The sequence below is a fragment of the Homalodisca vitripennis genome, chromosome 4 (genome assembly GCF_021130785.1).
Source record: "Homalodisca vitripennis isolate AUS2020 chromosome 4, UT_GWSS_2.1, whole genome shotgun sequence".
NCBI classification, from domain to species: domain Eukaryota; kingdom Metazoa; phylum Arthropoda; class Insecta; order Hemiptera; family Cicadellidae; genus Homalodisca; species Homalodisca vitripennis.
The window spans coordinates 181,930,650-181,956,163 of record NC_060210.1 but is presented as its reverse complement, the minus strand read 5'-3'; the positions used below and the strand labels follow the sequence as shown (position 1 = coordinate 181,956,163).

The 25,514-nt window shown below is 32.2% G+C and overlaps 1 protein-coding gene across 1 annotated transcript; it reads right to left on the bottom strand.

The window, feature by feature from the left end:
• Nucleotides 1-830: 830 nt before the first annotated feature.
• On the bottom strand, nt 831-22,399 carry LOC124360736. Its single transcript, XM_046814592.1, has 4 exons — nt 22,091-22,399; nt 14,622-15,121; nt 11,597-12,381; nt 831-1,029 (listed from the first exon to the last, which is right to left on the bottom strand). The coding sequence occupies exons 1-4, from the start codon at nt 22,275-22,277 to the stop codon at nt 954-956; spliced, it is 1,548 nt and encodes a 515-aa protein (XP_046670548.1). The 5' UTR covers nt 22,278-22,399; the 3' UTR covers nt 831-953.
• Nucleotides 22,400-25,514: the final 3,115 nt, after the last annotated feature.

Genomic DNA, 25,514 nt, shown 5'->3' with positions numbered 1-25,514 from the left:
TGGGTGCCGCGCCTGCTTACTTCAGACCAAAAATGGAATCGAAAAAACATTTCTACTCAAATTACACTCCGAAGACCAAGCAATATTCCAAACAATGGACAAAGAATGGGGAGAGTGCACCAAAGAAGGTAAAGACTGTTGTCAGCTGGAAAGGTGATGGCCACTGTCTTTTGGGATTCCTAGAGTATAATACTGATAAATTATTTGGAAAAAGGCATATCTATAACTGAGCCCTACTATGCTGCTCTGCTTGATCATTGAAAAAATTGGAAACTCGCTGGACCAAGTGTATAGTCTTGCTAGGAGACTATGTCAAGCAATAAAGTATGTTTTTGCCTTTTAAAACAATATTTCATTCTATTTTTACCAGACTTATCAAACCACCCTCGCATTGGCAACTTATGTTTTCCCCTTTGTGTTATTAACAATTTATAAAATAAAAATATCTCTCTCTAATAATTCATAAAAATAAAAAATATACATTCATAATAATTTATAAAATAAAAATACTTAGCATAAGTGTACACTGCTAACTTATTGTTAAAAATATACCAACAATTTAAATAGATGGTATTTTTATTTAATAGTAATACTATTATGAACTTTATACATTTCTGATTGTAATTTTATATCCTCAATACTTATACGAGAAAACATTTTTTTATTTGTTTGTAATTGCAATTGAGAAAGAATATTTTTATAAGAACACAATAAATTTGTATATACAACTTAAGTTAAAAAAATTATAATGTATTAATCATTAAATGATTGATTACAGGGGGAGAACAGGATTGTAAGCTTGTTTTGTTGGACAAATAAATTATAAGAACTTTAACTTTTTTAACTTTAATCTTTTTATTAGAAATGTACTTTTGGAATATAGAACCATATGGAAAGACTGTGAATGTAAAATTGAATTAAAAACCTACAGTAATGATAAATTCCCACAACAATTAGTTATTTAATATTTTCTGACGTTTTCTCAGAGTCCTAGATAAAGGTTTAGTACCACTGGTCTCAACGAATTCCCTGGAACAAATACATTGAGGTCATTATGCACAAGAACCATTCCAGGCTAATAATGAGTTAAGTTGGAGAAAGTCTTACATAATAATGAGATCTTAGAAGAATCTCCTGGAATGTAGAAGTTACACATTTACTGAAAATTAAAAAATCCCATATTGGATATTACAATACTACCTACACATATGACCCTGTTGTTTAATAGTTGATTGAAATGTTAAAATTTATGGATTTTTATCAAATTACTGGATATATTTCAAAATTTTACAACTATAATCTGAAAAGTTGAGTCTAAGTACCATATCATGTAATATAGACACTTAGTACTAGGTTTAGAAAACCTATTTGTAAACAAAACTTGAAATCATCATTACCTTGACATCCAATAGCAGGAAACATCTTTATCCTATGCCACTTTACTCTCCGTTCTTTGGAAATTCAGACTGGGAGGTGAGAGTCAATTTAAATTTACATACACACAACTTCATTTTTGGTAATATTGATAAAGAAATTTTCTCTATGAAAGAAATTAATCATCAGCCACATTAGTTTTGGTGGTGTTCCAATGGAAGGTTATCAAAAGGGGTAAAAAGTGTCAATTGATACATTTTATATTGGTTTTTTTCTTTCTACTCATACATTAAAAGTTATATGAGTGTCAGCCAATAATATAAAAAGTTGAATACTGAATGTTGTTATCTTCAATAAATAATCGGTTATCTCATATCTTATTATCTGACACTTAACATGTTGAAAGCGAACGATGCCGCAGAACCACATTGAGTAGACGGTCTCACTCAGTATAGACTAGCAGTGAAGGTGTTAACTGGTATCTAGACTGGTATAACTGGTGCCTGATGGCTGAATTTAAGTGTGTCAAGTTAAAATATATGACAGTAAAAAAATTTATGAATTTATATTTTTATACACTCTTATTTCAACCTCCTCCAAAACTAGCAAGAAAGACTGATGATTTATTTCTCTCTTAAGTTAAATTCCTCTATTAAATCCATGAAAAACTTATAGTCTTTATACAATGCAAATTGATTCCTGGCTTCCAGATTAATTTTATTAGTTTGGATTGGGATAGTTTAAGTGTGAATACAGAAAGGAGAATGTAAGCCATACACACTCAAATAATACAGTGGCCACCACATTATGGTTTCCTTTAGAATGCAAATTCTATCTAAAGGGAATGTTGACAGAGCATGTGTTGCAACTGTGACACGAGCAACTTCCAAGTTTTTGCAAAAGTCTCTAAACGGATTTTGGATTAGGAGAAGAAGAAATTTTTATAAATTTTTTTGAAGTGTGTCCCTAAAAATGCATTGGAGAGTCTTGATAGCCTGTTGGGTCTGTAAAAGTGCTATAACTCTTCTAGCCTTGTTCACAAGCCGTGGGCCAGGTGACACGGATGATATGTTCTAACCAAACTAGCAGAGAACATCACATGTATTAATATTTAATAACTTAGCCATATAAATATCATATGTAAATACTCTGAATTATTTACAATGTATTTGGTTGATTAAAAAGAATGTTATAAGAGTTTTACTAATATAATTTTACAGTTATGAATATATATATATATATATATATAGTCTCTTAAAGCAGTTCAAAAGAAAACTACAATTATTTCGTACAATATTTCGTTGTAATTAACAACTTTTTCTATATATTATATAGTCTCTTAAAGCAGTTCAAAAGAAAACTACAATTATTTCGTACAATATTTCGTTGTAATTAACAACTTTTTCAAGTACACTTAATATACACAGAATAAAATATACAAACAAAAGAAGAAACACCTGATAATAAACATTCTAAATGTAAATACAATTTTGACATGTAAACAAGTTTTGATTAGTTGTTAATTTAACAATAATAACATAATATAATATAATATAATTTTGAATTTAGGTAAATTTGTATCACAATCTAATTATTCAAGTGGAAAACAATAATTTAGCGAATGTTTAGTCCATATGGTTGTTTTGCTTTTAATATAAGTTGGTGTGCCAATTCATTATTCCTTAAATTTAAATTTAAATCATTTCGAGAGCTGTTTTCACAAGTCATTATTCCTTAAATTTAAATCATTTCGAGAGCTGTTTTCACAAGTCATTATTCCTTAAATTTATATATATATAAGCTCAAGGATCATTTCAGTTTTTAAACTATAAAAATATGGAGTTCTACACAAGTCTGTATAAAGTCTCAAAAATCTGTATGGGCCTCTTTCAAAAAAGATTTCATTATTTGCAGATTCTACTACTTATTTTAATCAATCCTAGTATATGACCTTGTGAAATATTATTAATCCATTCGCTGCGTGGGTAATAAGTATTCTAGGGCTATTATTTTTGTCTTTGTAAAACTCATCCTATATGTCCAGAAACACAGAATATGTGTCCATTATGGGTTTTGAATGTTCCTTCCATTAGTAGAGGACATTTTGTTTCATTAGTCACCGGTGGACCCATAGCTCCTCACCACGACCAGCACTGTGTCATTGATATTTTGTACCATATATCATCATTTCGCTATCTTCAGAAACTTAGAATATGGGTCCACACCAGATTTGGAATGTTCCTTCCGTTGGTAATGAACATTTAGTTCTATCATTCACCAGTGGACCCCTAGCTCTCTGTGCCACAACCCTACTGTCTTACTGCTATTTTTTACATTTTATTATTTTAGTTTTTCATATTTACAGCTCTTCCCACTTTCTGTTTGCACAATTTATAAAATTGTCATTGTAAATTTTAAAACACTCACCCTTGCAAAGTTTCCGGTTTTTCAGGACAAGTATCACATTAATACACACTTTTAATTTTTTTTTTCAACTCTTTGCCAGCACATCCGGCAGTTCTTATTTGATGATTGGTGTTGTCTTGTTCGGAAGATTTAACAATGACATGCGTTTCTTCACGTTTTCTCTTCTGTAAAGGTGGTATCAGTAACAATGATTTTTATGACTTGAAGTCAACAGTCACAGTGGTACATGCTGTGTAAAATATGACTGTTCAAAAACAGAATTTGTACAACATGAATTATAATTTTCTAACACCAGTAAAGTGTTTTCTGCTCACAGGGATAGTAGCTCATTATCTGGTCGGCTCATGAAGGCATTGTATTCGACAATTGCGAGAGGTTTTTGTTTGTAGCGGCCTCGTTTGTCAATAAAATGTTCAATCTCAAATGTTTTAATCTCATGCTCATGTTCAGTCGATATGTAAGTCACCACATGCTTATCCTTCCATTTTCCGATTGTCACACTGCTTTTGTATCTGTCTATGAATACAAATTTTCAGCATGGCAGATTTTACTTCAGTTGGAATCAGTTTTTGGTCTTGGTGCAAAGTTCCTGTTGAGTACGTTTTATGCCCCAAGAGCTTAGAGGACAAATTGTAACTGTTGTAATAGTTGTCCATGTAGACACTGTGTCCATTACCTAGTTTTTATTTCAGCATGACAACCTTTTCAGTATGACCCTTGCCATCTACAACCTCGTCTGAACAACCAGCGTACACTAAATATTGTACAATAAGTCCTCAGGGCTCTACCAATGTGTAGAGTTTCACACCATATGCATGCTACTTTCCTTTTATATACTGCCTGAAGTGCAGTTTGCCCTGCCACAGAACCATTGCCTCACCAAGGGATAACTCTTTTTGAGGATAATATACCTGCATAATTTTGTTGTTAAAATAACTAACAACTCTTGTACTTTATGGACTGAGTTCTCTTTTGACCCATCATCAGTCACTTTGCTACAATGAAGATAGCGTAAAATAAGCAGATAGCGGACCCTTGACATATTCTGCCAGAAATATTTCAAGTCAAACATAGAGCCTATCTTCCAATAATCTTGTATTCTATTCAGATGAATGCTCATTGGACCATGTGTAGAATTGGTCCAATGAGCACTCTTAGTTTCAGGTACTGTTAACGTTTTTTCCAGCGGTTTATTCGGAATTTAAGAGTCAGAAAAGGCTTGAAGTAAAATTAAATAGATTTGTAAATCTATATATTTCCTCCAGAAATACATTGTCAATCAACATATTGAACCAATCCAATGGGGCTCCATCACCTGGCATAAGCACAAGCAATGTGTCAGTTCTAGTAAATTGGATGAGCATCATTCCAGATGTAGTAATGTCCATTCAGGAGCATTCAAATAAGTTTTAGGATTCTCACCATCACTTTCTTCGTTTTCCTTACCACCACAGTCTTCATAAGATTCACCATTCACAATTCTTTGTATATTGTCATCCTCATCAATATCACTGTCACCAGGATCGATTGGTTCAATGAGCTGACAAGCAAAAGTCAGGTAGGTTTCCGATGTCGCACCAGATGCGCCCTGTAGCCCAGAGGGTCCAGGCAACAAGAGGTCAAATGCTGCTCTGTTGGCTTGTACTCCAGGCGGCCGTGGCATTGAAGATTCCATTAAGATTAAATTAGCAATAAAAAATACTAAAAACACTGTTTTAGACATGCACGATTCGTAAACAAAGAAAACAAGTGGGGAAAGTAGAAAACTAGAAGATACTACTATTTTTCTAGTGGGATAAGGATATGAACTAACAGGATGTGATAGCAGTTGAAGTATCATGATAACATATAATAACTACCGACTAGGCTATCTTGGACAATCATTGTAAATTCGTTCACAGCCAAGCTTGCAGAAACAATTAATTTGGTATATTACAATTTTTTTAATGCATGAATAAAATATTAATACAAGTTTACCCCATATTATTTTACAGCATATGTGTATAAAAAAAAGTAATTGCAAAAGTGTAACTTTAGAACATGGACAGCAATATTTCTATAATAAACAAAATTATTCAATAAAAACTAAAATTTGAGATAAAAATATGTATATGCATTTTTATTTACCAACTTAAAACTTTAGACATTTTGATTAGGAATTAAAGTCTTAGTTTAGATTCTGAACTACAGGAAATTGATTTAGTTTTTGTTCATATTGATTAGTGGTGACTTCTCACAAATTACTTTTTTTAACTCAAAAGTTAAAAGATGTTATTCCTTTTTTTATTGCTAAAACAATTTTATGAGTAAAAAAATTATGGTTGCCTGTAAAGTCGGTTTTACGGGCGAAGATTTTACGTGACAACGTCTTTTTCTCGGTAGAATATTTATTGATATGAATATTATTAAATTGCACAATAGGAACAAGGAATTGAATGAAAATAAGAATTGCACAAATTTTAACTATAGAAATATATTTTGTTTACTAAAACATTGTACATAATTTGAAATTAATTAAAATTTGTTATTGTAAATGGTAAAGTTGAATAAAACATTTACTAAAATTGGAATTTGAAATTCTTGCTAAACACAGTTAAATTCTAACTCCGCGCGTGGTGATTGGTCGGTTTAGTTCGTTTGTTTGGTCGCACTGTTATGACAGGTTAGAGGTTATAATTTGTTATTTTAAATGTTTGACTAGCAATACGCGCTGTTTCTTCTCAATCGACTGAATTACGATTAATTGCAGAGTGATTTAAACTAATAATTTACTTAACACTATCAACATTTGTCAATAGTATGACATAACCTATAAACTCAGTTTCTCAACTTTTGTGTCAATCTAACAATTAATCAATCAATCATAGTTTACGATAATGAAATATCAGTGTACAATTATTTACCTTTATTGTTGTAGTTGTTGTAAATGACGAATCTAAGCACTCCACATTTTCACGAATAAACATAGTTATCTGCTTTATCCCGTGCGGCGGACCCACTGGACGGGCATCGTAACGTTACCGGGCGTTACACTTTTTCATGAGTGACTCCGAGCCGCAACCTAATTTAAGACGTTGTCACGTCAAAAAGTAAGTATTGATAATATATAATGAAAAGATATGTAGCTCAATAGTCACATAAAAAATATTATCATTTTATGTAGACAATTATGTATAACTTTCTCTCTTTAGCCTTCATAACTTTGTAAAAAACATCTTGGCATTGTATGTATAACCTGCATGAGTTTAACTGATACTCATGGTGGGGAACAGCAATTTTTCAGTGGCACTAAAAATGTTAAAAGAAAGTTTTAAGTTGGTTTCTGCTAGCCATCAGACAATTTAACTCATAGTTTTAAAACCGCTGAGCCGGTTCTAAGTCTTGAGCCCAGTTCTGCCCGGCTCATGTATATGTTTATTTATATAATATATGTAAGTGTTGTTCGTTGTGGCTGCAGAAGGCACTGACTGTGCTGTTTGAGAGCGCTCTGCACATCCTCTTCAGAGTGGCAAGGAACTTCTAAATTCTTACATGTTAGTGGAAACATTTAATACAATTATATTTGTTAATTCTTTTTTAAATTTTACCACTGACATGCTGGCTTAAGTTGCTGTTTCACACTGACGAGGTCCAGGAGGGGAGCTCTTGCCTCCTGCTGCTCTCTCATCATGGGTGATCGCAGACAGTTTCCAGGGTTTTCCTGCTCTGCTGGAAAGCTGGCCTCCATGATGAGATGAACACCCCTAGTCTACATTTGTGATGCCCTGCTATTTGTTATTTATTTATTTGTTAGTTTATTGATTTATTTATTGTTGCCAGTTATTATAGTTTATATTTTGTTATTTAGTTTAGTTTAAATGCTATTTAGTTTTATTTCTTGGTTTCATTAGGAGCCCGCCCTTAGCCGAAGGATACCGGGTGGAATTGGCAGTTCTTGTTTTAAATTATGGCTGTTCCTAATTTTTTTTATCCAGGTGCACCTGAGACATATGACTGAAATATTATGTTGACTGTAGTAATGAGTTTGTTTTATTTTGTATGGCCAATATTGTTATCTTGATAGAAAGGGTTTGTATCTTGGTTAAAGAAAAATTTTTTTTTTACTCTGTGTTGGTGACCTCCAGACTAGTAGTAAATGATTCTGAGCACGCTATCCATGGTGTTTTTTTTTTTTTTTTGCCTTCTAGGTTTAATTCTGATCCGCCATCCTGTTCGCCACCATGGGGGCTCGCTTCTTAATTGTCTATTTTGGGTGTGTGAACGGAGATGTGCGGTTTAACTGCAAGGCCAGCATACAAGTATAATAAGGTGGAACCTAGCTATAATTGCATTCATATAAAATTCAGATTCAACGTTGAAACCAGTCAGCATTCCTGGAAAGGGAAGAAGCTAACTTTATTTTGGGGAACCACGTAACAAAGTATTAAGAACAGATCATGTACCTAACACCAAAGCCCACATAACCTACACAAGCTCTCTTCGCTGTTACTTTAAACACTATAGAACCATGTAAAGAGATTTTTATTTTAAAAACCAATGTAACAATCATATGTTAGCCCAATGTTAGTAATTTTAAGTAAGATAAGAAATATCATTGGTTTTTTGTAAGTAGGACTACAGTACTTGAAAAATCTTGACAACCTTTAAAATGTATAATTTACACATTATTTTTACTTGTTTTAGTGTTTTTTGTAAAATCATGAGCTATTTGTAAGACTTTAACAGTTGTGTTGGTTTTTAGATTAAAACAAAATGTTTATTTGTGATTTTACTATGACATGTTTCAACAGATCTTTATAACTTAAGGGTATTTACAGCAAACGGATTGAAAAAGCTTAGCTATTATTTATCACCATAAGGAGATCCTACACAATGCAAAATTAGATAGCAACCCTCTGGCATTGGCAGGTACATACTTGTAATAAATGTTTGAGTATATCTTAACAAACCCAATCCATACCAATTATGTGGAGTGAGTAAACTAATCATCTGTCCCGATTTTTACTGGACAGTCCCAATTTTTGAGGTTGTGCCCGGATGTTTTAGAGTGAAATATGGGACAGTCATTTGTACTAGTTTTAGTGATGGAAAAGACATTTGATTGAATTCATCAGTATAATTTAAAAATTGACTAATCAATCTAATCTGAGAAACATTAGCGGTAACTGTGGCTTGAAATATATGATGATTTTCATTTTACTTATCTACCAGACAATTAATTTTTACTTTGTGCAGTGTATTAATATGACACATAACTTCATAAGTCAAAAGCAGGGGGCAGACTATACTGTCCGAACCCACACAGTACATATGCTGTACAAGCAGTGCTAAAGTGTAAGCAAAACATGCAATCGCGTAGAGCACATGAGTAAAGGGAGCTTTATATGGGTACCTAAGCCCATGCTATACAATTTATTGTGGCGAAACATGTCCACTGTACAACAAATCTCTCAGAAATACTCAGGGGGAGATTATGATTGGTTTCTTTAAAGTAATAATGGTAAGTAAGACCTTGTAAAATGTCTCATATGATTTTACAAAATTTAGTGGATCTCATGAAAAGCATTTTGAGAAAAATGAGATCTGATGAAAATTTCAATAGCATAATCATATATGCTACAGAACCTATAACAATACATATTTTGCAAAAAATCAGTGTTTATGCTGTTTGTCCAAGGAAAACAATACGAGCATTCTCCTATGAGAGTGAGAATGAACCGGTCACCTATCCAATCTGGAATGACATCATTCAAAGTGAAATTTTTCTTTGCAGTGCTAGGTACAGAAATTTATTCGCTTATAGAGAGGTTTGAAATCATGGAGAACCGCAGCAAGAATTTTAGTATTTTTTACAACATGAAGAATATGTGGACAAGAAAAATCTGAACAATATTTGCATACAATTTCACAGTATGATGAAGAAGAATTTGATATAAACGGAGATGAACTGTTCGACAAGCTAGAAAAATTTGCACCAATGCTGCTTTCCGGAAGTTCTCCAAGTGATACATTATCATACAAAAAAATTATTATATCAACACATTTCTTTTTTTTCTCTAAGAATCAATCTGTTTTAGTGGCAAGTTATGACAGAAGGTTTTCTGTGTTGTAACTTATGAAGAGAAATCAACCATTCCTCTCAAACTTTTGAATGAACTGGCAACAATCATCATTGAGAATCATTCACTAAACCAAATGGACATTGATTAAAGTCTCAATAACTGATTTTTACAACGGATTAAGGAAAAACAGAGGAATGACTACTAACATGACTCAAAAAAGCAGCAGACTACATTCTTTCCCAAACTACAGTCCGAAATACAACAAACAACTCCAAAGAAGCCAACCAGTTTCAAGTACCTTATGTGAAAAGATTCATATGGGTGGATTTTATAAAAGTGTTTCAATAGTATTTCCAATGCATTAGTGGTTTTAAATATGTCACTGACATAATCTGGAGTTGAGTTTAAATATTGACTTTGTATTTGCTGTCTGCATTAAACTACTGATCAAGCACTGTTGTAAAATTTAAATGTAAATAAAATGTTTGAGCCTCTTTTACAAACTGTTTGAAGAAGAAGCTGTTACGAAGCTGTTTGATGTCATTTAAATTTAGATTGTAAAATATAAATATTACCATTTCTTCCTAATTCTAAAACATCCAGAGAAAATTTCCTATCTCTCTCTTCATATAAACCTTCCTCAGATTTAATTTAATATTTTACAAAAGGAATTAGCCGAATTTGTCCAGTTGTTCTCTAGATTAGCGCTTAGCAACACATTATGCAATTCATTTTTATTTATAAGATGTATAGAATTATCATTAATATACTTGGTTGGTGCTGTCTGATTGTGGTGGAGACAGGGCCGTGCGCAGAATTTTATTTAGGGGGGATTCTATACTTATTTTATGAAATAAAAAAGAAGAAACTTAAGGAGGACTGAGCGCTGCACGCTCCGTCGCTCTATCGTTCTGGTCCGCGCATGCGCGCTCCGTTTTTGGTCCCGCGCGACCAATTGTGTAGCGCGTCGGAGCTCCAATTTTTAAACAGTATATAACACAAATCAGGCGGAAAGCGCGCGCAATCCAAACGATTGGAAATATTTGCGCGCGCGCATGCGCGTAAACTGACGGCACAATAGAGCACAATTAAACTGATATATGGAAACAATATGATATATCCCAATCTTCAAGGGGGGGGTTTGAACCCCCAAAACCCCCCCCCCCATGCGCACAGGCCTGGGTGGAGAGAATGATTGAATATTTAGAAGTATCCCCAAATTCTTTTTAAAAAATATGGCCACTTTTAGTTGATGCCTAAAACAATAAATCTCTAATCTTCTTTATATTGTTAATCTTTACAAATTTACTTTAGCACAGGTTAAAATAATGTAGGTTACCAAATGAGTTTTCTTAAAACCATTTTGATGATTATGATTTCTGTAAATCATGCTAAAATGTAAATATAGAATTCTGTTATTTTCTTAAAGATTTTAAAATTATAATTTTCTTTTTAAAGTTATTCCATTCAAAATTTGTTGTGGTGACGACATCATTCTTAGTTACTTTGTATACTCAAAAAATATTTAATTTTGACTATAATATGGCTACTAAATAATAGTTCTTTTTTACGACTTTTCGGTCTTTAGAATATAAGAATCATGTATCCTACAGGAAAGTAATTTACTTCTTAATTTTATATTTCATGTACCATAAACAACTAATTAGATAAGATATTCCAGAATTATAGGCATAGTTTTTAAAATTATAATTAGAAAGTTTGTACATTCTTACCTTTTTTGTTGACAGCTGTACATATTTCCTTCTGATGAAGTAAAATTGGTTTGGTTGTTTTGGTTGAACGAATCAACTCCTTTAAGAGAGGTAGAGCAGGAGCCAAGAGATTTTAAGTTATTGTTCTCTAAATCACTGGATTTGTTATTAGGAACTTGATAAAGAGAATTGTTTTTAATATCTCTAAGAGATGGAATTTCAATATTAATATCTTTACTTTGATTTGAAAGAGAAGACAGCTCCTTGGAAGTATGAGGTGTACTCAACGTAACATCATCCTTCTGCATCTCTGTATAGCAAGTATTCTGTTGAGTTGATTTCTTCTTTGAGTTGGATTTCTTTTGCTTCTCCAAAGATTTTACCCTCAGAATTTCTTTGACTATATTTCTCTTAAGGTATTGAATATTTCTGGGTGAAAGTCCCCTCAACAGTGATTCAATATAAGCTCCATACTGGCAATACGAAGACTTAAAATGGGATGTTACAAATCTTTTTGAAATACGTTCCAGTTTATAAATAACCCTTTGTAAATGTGAAAGATCAGCAGAATCTTGTTTTAACTCTTGTATATGTTTAGTTTCATTAGTTTTTAGTTTTAGAAGGGGACATTTTTCTATTTTATCACAAACTGAAGGAATTGGTAAAGTTTCCTTCGTTTGTAATACAGTAGAATTTTTGTTCTTGGAAACATCATCAGATTCCTGTTTGATTTGCTGTAGCTGTTCAACTGTGTTAGTAGCTATGGATACTACGTTTGAAGGTTGTTCTTTTTTGATGACAGGAGCCTGTAAAAAACAAAACAAATTCTATTACTATCATTAAGTAAAAATATATCTTCTGGCACATTTGGAAAATAGTATATTTCATGAATAGGAATTAGCTGCCTGAGTGGATAGGAGTTAACACGTTCACAAAACAACAACATTCCCACCACTGGTTATGTGCCGAGGTTTGTCCCAAGGCACTGTTCTGTCCTATTTATATTGTTTACCAGTGATCAACCTAACTACATTAAATCATACTGCTCCAGTCATGTACGCTGATGACAATGTTTTGATCACCTCTGGCAAATCAACTTAACTTCTTGAAATCAATACATATATCTCAACTAATATAGGTAGTCCATCAATACTGTATAGAGAATGACCTTGTTTTAATGAATCGAAAATACAAAACATTATCTTTGAAAGAAACAAGGGTCAATTAACAGTCCTAGATGATTCTCAAATTTCTCACACTAAAAAGGAACATGTATTAACACCTGATAATTGTCTATATCTTGGAATATCTACATAAATAGTTGTGTAATCAGCTGAGCAATGCACAAGAATAATCAAATCCATCAATACCCCAGAAGCCACCAAGGTGGCCTGTCATGCATTATTCATAAGCAGAATTATATTTGGGATAATACTCTTGGGAGTTTCCTCAAACAACCTCCAGTGAGCCATAGTCCTGTGGAAATGGGTGGTAATAATGATAACTGACACTGCACTTCAGGACAACTGTAGGGAGGACTACACAACTATAAATATCCTTATTGTCTCCGCTCTTTACATACTTGTGAAGTCATAATGTATGCTGTTAATTTCAACTTGACTTGAAACAATCACCAACCAGACATGGATATGACCAATTTACCAGCTCAGAGAACTGCATTATTTGCCAAGAAATATCCCACGATATTTTGAGTATTTTGATATAAGGTACTTGAAGTTTACATATACAAACAACTTTATAACAAATTACAAACTTTAGTAAAAAAATCACAATCAACTGTCGCAGCAGCCATTTTCTGTCTTCATTATTAAAAAAAAGTTTAATATTGGTACCACCGTATTCTATGTCTTCAGCTACAGTCTAGTCCTGTTTTATGCTGCTGCTGCTGCGTTTTTATTTGAGCTACAGATTTTATTGTATAGTATAGTTTAAAAGATTTTGTTTTGCTAAAAGACTCCTGTATGTGTATTTCTGATTTTCATTACTCATGGGAAACTAATACAATTTTCTGTTTAAGTTATTAAGTTATGTAAAACTGGAACAAATTTTACATTAAACATTGTTATAATCTCATAGTTTAGTGTTTGTTTCATATTATCGTTGATTAATATATGTAAATTGTACGTTGCAATATATAATTTGATGTAAAACTGTAAGTTGAAAGCAAACATTACAGACAAACTATATAAATGTATACATTTTTTATCCATTTAAATGTAGCTAACTGTTCATTATGTATTTTATACATTTTAAAATTTGTTTCAGATAATTATACTGCATTTATTGTAATTTTTTCCTTTAATTCAAATTTAATCAAAATCCGGAATTCTGAAAATTGTGAATATATAGCATTTTCTTGCAAAATAGAAAACTTCAATTTATAATCATCATAATTAATTATAGTTTTAAACAACGCAATTTGAAGAAAGTTTTTGTTGGTCTAAAGAAATCATAATGGTTTTTAACTGAATAATTCATAATTTGTTTATTGTATTTTCAATGTTGAATCAGAATTTCAGCATATATATATATATATATATATATATATATATATATATATATATATAAAATTTCCATTTTTATTTAGGCTATTTTCCATTTTTTTACTTTTGGGGTCTATATTTTATATTTTAAATATTTTTATTAATTTTTTTAGACATCTAACAATTTTTACACTAGAATTGTTTAACATTAGTACATCATTTATTTATTTCAGAAAAGTAGATTATATATTTTCTAGTTCAGTACACTACAGAAAACATTTTAATGAGTTTTTTTAGTTGCAAATCAGAATTTTTTTGTCATTGTTCATAAAAAAATTAGTCTAAAATGTACGTAGAGTCTTATAAAAATATATTTAAAAAGATTGAAACATAATAAACTTCAGATATACAGTTTGTTTTATTTTTATTCAGAATCAGTATCTGTGTAACTTGTACTATCAGTAGAAAATATTTTAACAAGCTATATAAATGTAAACCAATGTTATTGCTTACTTTATATAATAGCTAAATTATAAACTTACTGGTACAGGTGCTGGTATGAGAGCTAGAAGAGGCAAGGTGTGGCCTGGAGTAATGTTAACATAATTTCCACCAAATTTTATACGTTTAATGCTTTCTAGTACAGCTGACTGAAAGTCCAATACTTGATCGTTATTGAATTCACATATCATTGGCATTATGCTGTGAAAAAAGTAAAGGTGTGATCCTGCCTGAGGTTGAAAATGATTTTCTTCAAGCCTGTTCTCTTCAGATGAAATGTCCCACAGATTCTGTGAACTATTACTTCGAGGTGAATCCATTTCTGGGTCCGATATTACATCAACATCAACTTGAATCTCTTCGACTTCTTGTTCAATTTCTTGGTCATCGTACACCTTGGACAGAAATAGAAGTTGGTCATGATGAATGTATTTCTTGAGTGACTTTGTCGGTGAGCCTATTCTCAACAGTTCCTGCCGTTTTCGCCAGTAACGAAGCCAGTTGTCTCTTAGGTTGGCCCATTTACCGATGACATTTTTACCTGAAATATATACTTAACAGTGAACAATTTGTTTTTACAAATATAAAAAGTTCACACTGTTATTGTACTACCTTAAAACTACAACAGGACAAACTAATCTCTATATAAAGCGTCTCGTCTAAACTGAATCAAAACCGTACCATAAAAATGCCCTTGTATACAGGACAGTGAGAAATGAAAATAAGCCAAACATCAAAGGGAAGTTAAGATTCAGAATATATAACTATTTTCAAATTTTAGCCTTTGTTAGATAATTTACTTGAATAGTTTTCCTACAACTAGCAATAGTAAGCTGATGTGTTGAGTTGTAGCAAGTTACTTGTGTAAGACCACAGGTTTGGAGTTTGGGTTGTTTTGACATCATGTTTAAAACAGATAAGGGCGGGTATTTTATTAATTATATCCTACACTGTTATAAAGTGTGTATGTTAGTAAACTATAAAATGATTCAAAATTAAAATGAAACCTCATTTTCAGACAATGCACCCACTGATGTGAATTAACATTTGACAAACAAATTAGATATGGCAAAAACCTTTTGCTATGTATGTATTGAATAGCCAAATGCTAATTATCAAACATTTTATAGTAATAACTAAGATGGAATTTTCCTCATCTCCTACCACAATTTAAGAAAAAATAAAATGTTTGTTCTTTCTTTCTAATGACATGCACACTAGTCCCTGGTTCTTGTTAAAAATTCTACCACTCATAATTTCTCACCTTTTTATTGAGTGCTTATAAACCCTATGCTAAATTTATTATCACTATAACATGACTAATATTGCTTTAAACTCTTGTCAAAAAAAAGATATACAGCAAAATATTTCTGATCTGTAGAGTTCAAGTTTCAGGAAATGCTTCAACCGTTTATGAATAATCAGTGCTCAAGTTCAGTGGAAATTGTTGTAAATTGTTCCAGAATGATGCAAGATTTTGGTTGATTTCGTATCAACACCTTCACTGCGACTTTAGGACAGCCGGAATAGTATTAACGTGCGTCCATCGCAGTGAATTTGTTTAAACTATGATACATTTCTAGCTACAGAATATGTTGTTATCACCTTCACTGTAACAAGAGCCATGTACCAGCTTTAGGAAGTAATAATAATGTGTGTCCATCCAATGTGTTTTTATTGAAATCCTAATTTAGCTATAAGTATTAGATTTGTGCTCTACCAGCTTTAGGAAGTAATAATAATGTGTGTCCCTCCAATGTGTTTTTACTGAAATCCTAATTTAGCTATAAGTATTAGATTTCTGCTCTAGATTCAAAATTGGGTTGTTTTACACAAAATTTTATTATATTATTTTTTATGGATATGTCTCAACAAGACTATGCTCATTGTTCCAAAACAGATTGCATAAAGTACTGTAAATCATACCACCATGTTCTACAAATTATTTCTGGCTCTGCGCATGAAAGAGCACTTCTGAAATCTAATGAAATCTTAAATTATTTTACTTAATATTATCTTTAGTAACAAAGTATTGCACAATTTTTCATCTGTTGTTAGAAAGAAGGTCACTCACATGCGTGGGCATTTCAGGACCTGACCCCTGTCCAGAAATGCGTGAGATTCCTCATGACGTGTATTACTGCATTCATTTCAATAGAGTATTTCTAGCAGTATATATCAAAAAGCCAAGAGTAGGTTCTGCTTCAAATTTGTTAAAACAACAACACAAACAAATGAAATATTGGGAAATGTTTACGGACAGGTTGTTGTCAATACAAAGGTGTGTTCAAGAACTGTGATAACAATTCTGAAAACAATAACAAAATACAGGTCTAAGAAAATACACAAACATTATCAACAGTGTGTTTTGTCTGGTGGCGAATTATCATTTTGCAGAAGCCTATTTGTAGAAAAAGGTTTGAATAACAGTTTGAGAGATAATGAGTACCAGATTCTTTAGACACATTTTGTAGTTAATAAATTAAGAATGACTTTCACTATAAAACTGATATCTCTCTCAAGTGTTTACGAAGGAACTCTTAGCATTCATTTTCTGTTATAGGGATTGTCCTTAGTCTCATGATTGTGGTAATGTTTCCTTAAAAGACCTGACTCTACTGAGACAACTAGAACAATGTTAAACCGTAAACTATTTTACTCCCTTATTTTTATTAACAAAGTTGTCACATTTTCTCATTTTAAACACACGGTTTATATGCAGCCAACTGATTATTATGTAATGTTTATAGTTTATTTTAATAATTGAGCATTTTAGCTAAAAAGAAATGACCTTGAAGATATTAATTTTGCTGTTGAACAAACAATAAATCGAGAGTACTTTTTAATTTTTTTATATCTAAGAAACAAATGTTATCTTAAAAATGATATGTTTCTTGAAACTCTTCAGCACACAATAAGGGAGTAAAATTGCTTAGTTATATTCTTCTGGGACCATAATTCAATTGGCCACCAGCATTATAAATCTTATAAACTAGTTATCTTATCTGAAGAAGTATTATCATCTTTCCATTTTAAGATCAATTGAGAAACACCAGAGCACTTACAACTTGCAACACAATAATTGTATTTTTTTGTAAACAATGTTAAAAAAATAAGAAACAGTGATGAATACAAAAAATTTGTGATGTAAAAATTAAATAATTGACTGACTTTGAGTCTAGGGATCAAAACACAAGTGTAATATTTATGTTCAGTATCTCTCTCCACAGTCCTGAACAATCCGAAATAATCACAATATCTAAATATAACTAAGAATCTGTTTATAAAGAATATCTTAAAACAAATAAAATCCCCACACACCAGGAGATGTTAAAGAAAATATTAAACTGAAAATTCTATGTCACTTATGAAGTCGAAAACAAACATGTAACTGTAGAATGTTTGTGGCTCAAAGAATTAGGGGCGGATTAAGGATGGCAATTTGGGAGGGTTCGGGTTTGGCATACGAAGGGGGGGGTATGGGTTGTGTGAAACAATCTCCCCTCCAATCAAGTGGAGGATCAGGGGTCCTCCACAGAAACAATCTTGAAATTTAGACACCAATATAGAGATGATTTTAAAGAATTTAAACTGTGATTTCGTAAAAGAGTATTAGTTACTTATTTTGCTATTTAAATTTACATACTGTTCACATATGTATATTAACAAATCAAAATCTTACCTCTTTAATTTATTACTTTTCCGAAATATCTTGCAGACTTACATAAAATCAATAAAAAAAAAAAAAACACAATAGTTTGATAACAGAAAAAGATGGCTTAATCGCAAAACAACACGAAGTAACGCTTTCATGTGCTGTTTCTATCACTATAAAAGCTTTGAGTAGAGGAAAATGTTTCTTAAAGCAGAAAAAGCAGTACTACTTTTCATAGGTCTTGTGGGTGAAAACACCTAAAGTCTTATCAAGAAGCTTTGAGAGTTTAAGGTAATTATAGTTTTATGAAGGAATTCGATTGTCGCGCTTTGTATTCAAAGGTGCGAATATACCATTTTAAAGTTTTAGTTTAGCCTTTTAAACGATAACATTAACCCTCCTGATCTCTGATATCAAGTATATAATAAGCACAAACATTTACAAGTGTAATAGACACATGTTATACGATAATAATAAGAAAGTTAGTGTAAAAAGTCTACCGACTCTAGCAGTCAATTAGGTAATAAAAATCAACGATTATTTGCGAAAGTAATGGTAAGAATAATAAACGTGAAGGGCCGTACTCAGCTTTGGCGTGCCCCGGAAAAAATATTTGGCCGAGCTCCGCCATGTCCCACTATCCAAAATAAAGTGAAAAAATCTTAAAAAAAATGTGTTTTTTAATTGTATTATTCTCAATTGAAGATAATTCGGCTTCTGTATCGATATTCCAGCTATGATTCATCGGGTCAGACCCGACACTTGTATAATTGACTTTCCGGTTTTAATGCACGATGTAATTAAACCAAATCGAGATTGTAAAATAAAAAAGTATGATTACCCACTTAGTTGAAATAAGCTTAGTCAACCTGTTACGTTAAGTATGATTATATCCTTATTATTTTTAATACTTTATCTTGATTTGCTTGTGGTAATTTATTTGGAAACAAAGTGAAACAGTCCATAAAAACTAATTTTATTTTATATAGTTATTGCAACAATGAAGGCCTAGGGTTAACGCAGGGCAATAGTAATAAATTGAATACAGAAATACACTGTTCAGAATTTGAACATGATCGTAATGATTTTAGAAGTAATAGTCATAGTTTCTTTGAAACTGTAAAAACTGTAATGAACGATATTACAAATTTAGCCTGTAATAGCGTTACAGTTATTAGATTGAACTGTCATGTCCGTCGACACGATACCTTCAAATATACGTGTGGTGGGGTCCGGCCTGTATACGAGTTAATGTTAATAGTATTTAATATGGCCACGTATGAAATATCCTTATAACACTGTATTACGTAGGTCTTGGTTCTTGATAACGTGTTTACCGGTACACAAGATCGGTTCGGCACAACCAAAAAATAAACTAACAAAACTTTCATCTGAACTCTATTTCTAAAACTAAAATCGCATCCTTAATGTTCTACTTATATATGATGGATTATAAAATGAGCTTCCAGAATCAGAATATATTCCATTAACGTGAACAATATACGGGTATTGCTTATAATACCAAATTATGAAACCATTCAAACCACCTATATTCACGTTAAAAATATTCTTAGATGTATTAACCTACATAATATCTGCATAATATATAATTACGTAAACACAAATTAGTGATCGTCTTTTTACTGTTGAGCATCTGACGTCCAGGAATAGAAACGACAGACTATAGCTAGCATTGCAAGAAGTGACATAAAATACGGAGTCCAGTATTATTACGACAGACTATAGCTAGCATTGCAAGAAGTGACATAAAATACGGAGTCCAGTATTATTTTGAATCCACGATAATTCCATACTTTGGTTATCCATATACAGTTTTTTTGGACATTTGTCAAAATATGTTACAAAATAAATGTAACGGACATACCGAAATTTCTTCTTTTTGCTACAATTAGGCTCTATCAACTTCCAACATCGAAAGTTTGCCACTAAAGGGTTAAAAGACTGCAGGTATACATTTGGGTAAATAGCATTAAGACACCTGGTTTGAAAGGTCTTGATAAAGGAACAGTGGAAACTAGAGCTTTCTATCTTAACCCAGTACAAAAGGGCAGCTCATTGAAATTAATTAAGTTAAAAGAAACTGTAGTGAATTAACTTACTGTAAGTTAAATTAATTTAGTTAATATTCTACGACAGACTGTAAAATGTCAAGTGACAATGTTTTGTTCATTCAATCACTGTTTGCTGTACTTTTTTATCATTGTATTAGTAATTGAATTTTATAATTCAAATTCCCTTCCTCCATTGATGTAAATAGGCTTAATGTTCAATAAATCTTTGAGTAAAATGGTAATGATAGTGTTTAATAAATAATTTGTGTTATGAACTTTTTATCCTGAAGCATATTATTGTATCTGTTATTGGTATCATTTTTAATTTTGTATAATCAAACAGTTAATTCAAGTAACAACATTGATTTATTGTTGTTTGTTAATACTAGTTAAACTAATTTAAAAGTATATTTTACAACTACATTTTATGTTTAAAAACAATAAATTTTTCTGGAGCTGTGCGACTAGTAATAGGTTTAGATAAAAGTGTTTTTAAACATTGTGTGTAAAAATACCAAACATTTTTTTAACTATACCACCAAGAAAATTTATATTACACCATCTAAACTACAGCACTTATCTGGTCAACAAAAGGTAGGTATATAAATCTGAAATCCACAACCGGTACACATTTGAAATTTGAAATCCGGTCTACAGTAATATATTTAAATATATTGGTTTGAAAGCCTGACAGAACTATTTTGCAGAATTCAGTACATACACAGCACCTTAGGAAATTCGATTTCAAAAAAGCTACTCTGGAAAATAATTTAATAAACAATTTATATTTATTAAGTACAAATAATATTTTTCTAACTCATTATAGTTATTTGTGAGAAGCTGTATTATGCCATAATATGAACTGTGTAAGACACTGACAAAAATAAACCAATACATTTAATATAACCAAAGAAAATATAAGCAATACTGTCAAGGTCGTGTATGTTTTAATGAACATGACAACACTGGTCTAGAGCGTGTGGTAGTACAATCTGGCAACGTTGCACCTTCGCTTCTGCATCGCCATGTCCCCTTCCTCTCCCCACCACCCCCACTTCAACGGATCATTATCATTATCAGCTCACTCTCCCTCCACCAAGTTATTGGGAGAGACGGAAACCGCGGCAGTTGTGGTCACTTTGTTGCTGATAACGTATCACAAGTCACATCCTGTGAACCATAAATATGCAGTTCTGTTGCAGTCAAGTTAGAATTGTCCGAATAGCCCTTTAAAATTACGTGCAATAAAAACATTTTACTTAGAAAAAGGCGGGCAAAATCCATCGCGTCTTATCATACCAGGATTATTTCACTTGACAGACAAAGTACACATGGGAAATATTTGTATTTTATATAACAGGGTCGGTTTTATTATGATTTTGGTGTATTGTGATATAAGATTACACGAATTTGGCAAATAGTGAAAATCTCGTTAGCAGTTAGTCAACAAAATTCAAACATTATCTTGAATTCCACTTCCAGCGAATATGTTTCACAACAACTTGATATCAAATGATCTTATTACTTTAACGCATTCCGTAGTTATTTTTATTAGCTTCAAGTTTGTCAGCTTAAAAACAAAATACAAATTTCCCCTTGTAAAGCTACATATTTTGAAGGGAATTCTGTATGTATTTCATCAATATTATTTGTTTTATTTCAAATGTTTTACTGAAAAGTAATTATCACTTCACAACATATCGCTCAACGAAGCGGCCGATGTGAACTATCACCTTTCCTTATCACGCGAGTTTGTATTAATGTAATCGTCGGTCACACTCACCAGTGGCTTTCTTCTCCGAGTCGGTTAGCCCGTCATATCCGTCAATGAGGTCCTCACATATCTCGGTCCAGGCCTTTCTCGTCAGTTTCCTGTTCTTGTATACCTCTTGTTGGCGATCCCACAGCACGGGTCGCTGCCGCACCAAGGCGATGAGACGGGAGACAGGCACTATGTCCGTGTCGCCCATGTCGTACTGGCCCCGGCCCGGCCGCGCGATCGACACGGCAACGACGGATGTACTCAACGCGCATGCTCGGCCGACGGGCAAACGGCAACAGCAACTCCGTGTCTCTACTAACCGTTCTCAAGACGTCGGCAGATCTCTCTGCCTCGTGTTAGCCTGACGCGACTTACATCTTGTAATCAACTTATTGTAGACATGCCAGTACACAAACCGTATGTTTCAAAACAACGAGGGTCCTTGAAAGTTGTGTGATAAAACTAACTTATACATTAGCAATATGAATGTATGCGTGAAACAAACAAGAATATATTAAAGATTGTTCAATCTAAAATTAACCGCTCCTATTTAATTGTCATGTAGCCAACATATTATTATTTTACTCTAGTATAGCCATGCTACGATATAAGTCATCTAGGTTAAAATTCGTTTTATAAAGTAACTTAACATGAAAAAATATTCAGTTCGGGGTGTATAAATATGGCTTATTATCATAAAGTAAAAAGTAAAGTAAAACTGTAATGTTACTTTTACTTTATTATCACAACATATAACAATAAAATATTCAAGTGCTCTGAAGATATTTCACCCAACGCAGCGGATGCAATCAATTGAATGCAACACGGATTATATTAGTTGCACGACAAAACGTCAGTTCTAGACAGTGGCGGAATTACCAATTCTAGGTCTATTAGACTCGGGCCCACAAGGATCACAACTTTAAAAACAAATAAAAATATAATTTATGACTACTTTAAAAACAAATGCAGAAATGCTACGACTTGAACTTTACGACGTTATTTGGGGATTTTTTGCCGAGAACATAAGAAAAGTTCACGAGTAACTACTTACATTGTTTGCGACTTAATGATTTTGGCACCCTTTCGTTACTCAAAATAATGTATTTTCTTCAAACCAGTTTCAGAGAGGAAGCGCGAATGTTTTCAGGCACTGGATGAAAAAGTGGAATCTGTCATGGATACGAGAAAGTGGGACTATTTATTTAGCAAAAATGCTATTCATTTTATTGATGGGCTGAAGAGAACGAATGGGTTCATACAGAGAAACTTTAAATACAACTGGAAGTACTGTACACTGTATTTAACAAAAAACCTTTTTTTGGTAGGGGGCTCAAGCATCCCTCCTCCGAAATGTTGACAGACAAATATTAAAATTGCACACACGATATTGTTACCGAACCCGAACTTAAACAACTTAAGCTTATTCTCTAACTTCCATCTTGCTAGCTTGTGTTAGCTTTACAATCTATTTTGAAAGTACTAGTTTGAACCTGCGTCCAAATTACTATTTTAAATAATAATGAAAACATACCTCCTCGAACCGATATTCCAGTAAGCCTTTATGGTAGCAATACATATTATTACATTGTTAATAACTCAAGACTGGGCAAAGAATATCTATTGATGTTGGTAGCCTACAAGCCTTTTACAAATTAACAACTCACTGTCAAATATTGCTCCAAACGCTCATAAGCGTGTCGATCGAAAGGTAAAGGAAATCAGCGTGCTATATCATGTGTAATACACAATTTACAATCGTGTATTTAATTATAATTATAACAAAAACATTTTTCATTTGACATCTGAGAGTTGGTACACTGCTAGCTGTCAATTAGCCTACCTCATTTTAAGTCACAGCTGTGTGTTTACATTCAACCAACTAAACTGCTAGTAGCCTAAGCTGAAGTATCGAGCAGTGTGTATTATAAGCTGAAATAAAGCGTTTTAGACATATTAATGTTTTAGTCCGTAATTATAATAACGCAGTGCGGTGTCCATTTATAGTCGTAAAACAATCGGATCGTTTTGATCTATATTAGTTGAGTGGTTGATAATTGTACTGTCATATGATATGGAAGGCAAGTCAAAGATATTCTAAAATTAATTTGTTTGCATATTCTGTTCCGGACAGTGGACGCGTTTCTATTACTGCGTTCATGTCTAGTTTAAATTTCAAACATTAAAACCCTTTGAGTGCCACGGGTACTTTCCGAAGGCATATGCATAAAGTGCCACGCTGTTTTTCGCATATTTGTAAGCTTTTGGGAAAAAATCTGTTGTAAAATAACCACCAAACAGATTTCCATCATTTTGTTGTTGTTTTTTTTTTTCTTATTAAATGCAGAATATGATACATATCGTTACAAATAAAATTTGATTTAAAAAAATATAAAAATTTCAGTATTTATAAAAAAAGTTTTTTACTTTTGTATAAAAAGTTAAGTTTCGACCTAATTTGTGTGTATATGGTATTTTTAAGATTTTTTTTCTTTATACCATGATAAAGGCCATATGATTATAAATAAAACACATGTGTAATATCTTATTCTAGAATTTTAAAAACATGGCATTATATGTATTAACAAAATGCTGCCCGGTACTGACATTTAATAAAACTGTACTTCATTTGTCAGAGTTTAGAAATTACTTAGTAATGATGTAGTTTTCCCAATAAATCTAATAAAACATTAATACAACACAAATAATTATGATTAATAAATTTAGAAACTAATACTTGCTAACATATTTACATAAAAGTTTACATTTACTAAATAATAACCCTAATAATATTTACACTGAAAATTCACGTTTTTCGCTTGAACACAACTCAAATCATACATTAATTTTGTAAAGAAATACAGTAAAATACTATATAAGTTACTATTTTATTTTGTATTTACTCAAATGCTTGGTTATCGGCACATAAACAACAAGAAAGGCCGTTACGCAACACGGTACTCGTCTGCTACGTCGCGTGACTGTAAGACAGAATCATCGTACAGGTACTTATCACAGCCCACTATTTTTGGACGAGTTTTCCTTATCAGAGATCAAAATAAACTTCATTATACGTTCCTTCTTCCATAATGAATCGAAAAATACTCGATGAGTCATACTTCTTATCTTCAAATCGTCTCCAAATAGACACACGAATGACTTGACATTTCCGAATAATGAAACGTTGTTCTTATAGTTTTTGATTTAATTGATTGTCGTAATAACTTGTACATTCCAAAATAGGTTAAATAAAGTCAGTTGTTTTTAACAATGTAATTTATTTTGTCCCCGATAAGGAAAACTCATCCAAAAATAGTGGCTTCTTGATAAGTACCCAAACAACATAAGTTTCACAGATAAAATAGTAGAGAAACAACATAAAACTCGTATTTATTGATAGTTTGGAACCTATTGAATACAGCCGTCTGATTATTTGGCCAAAATA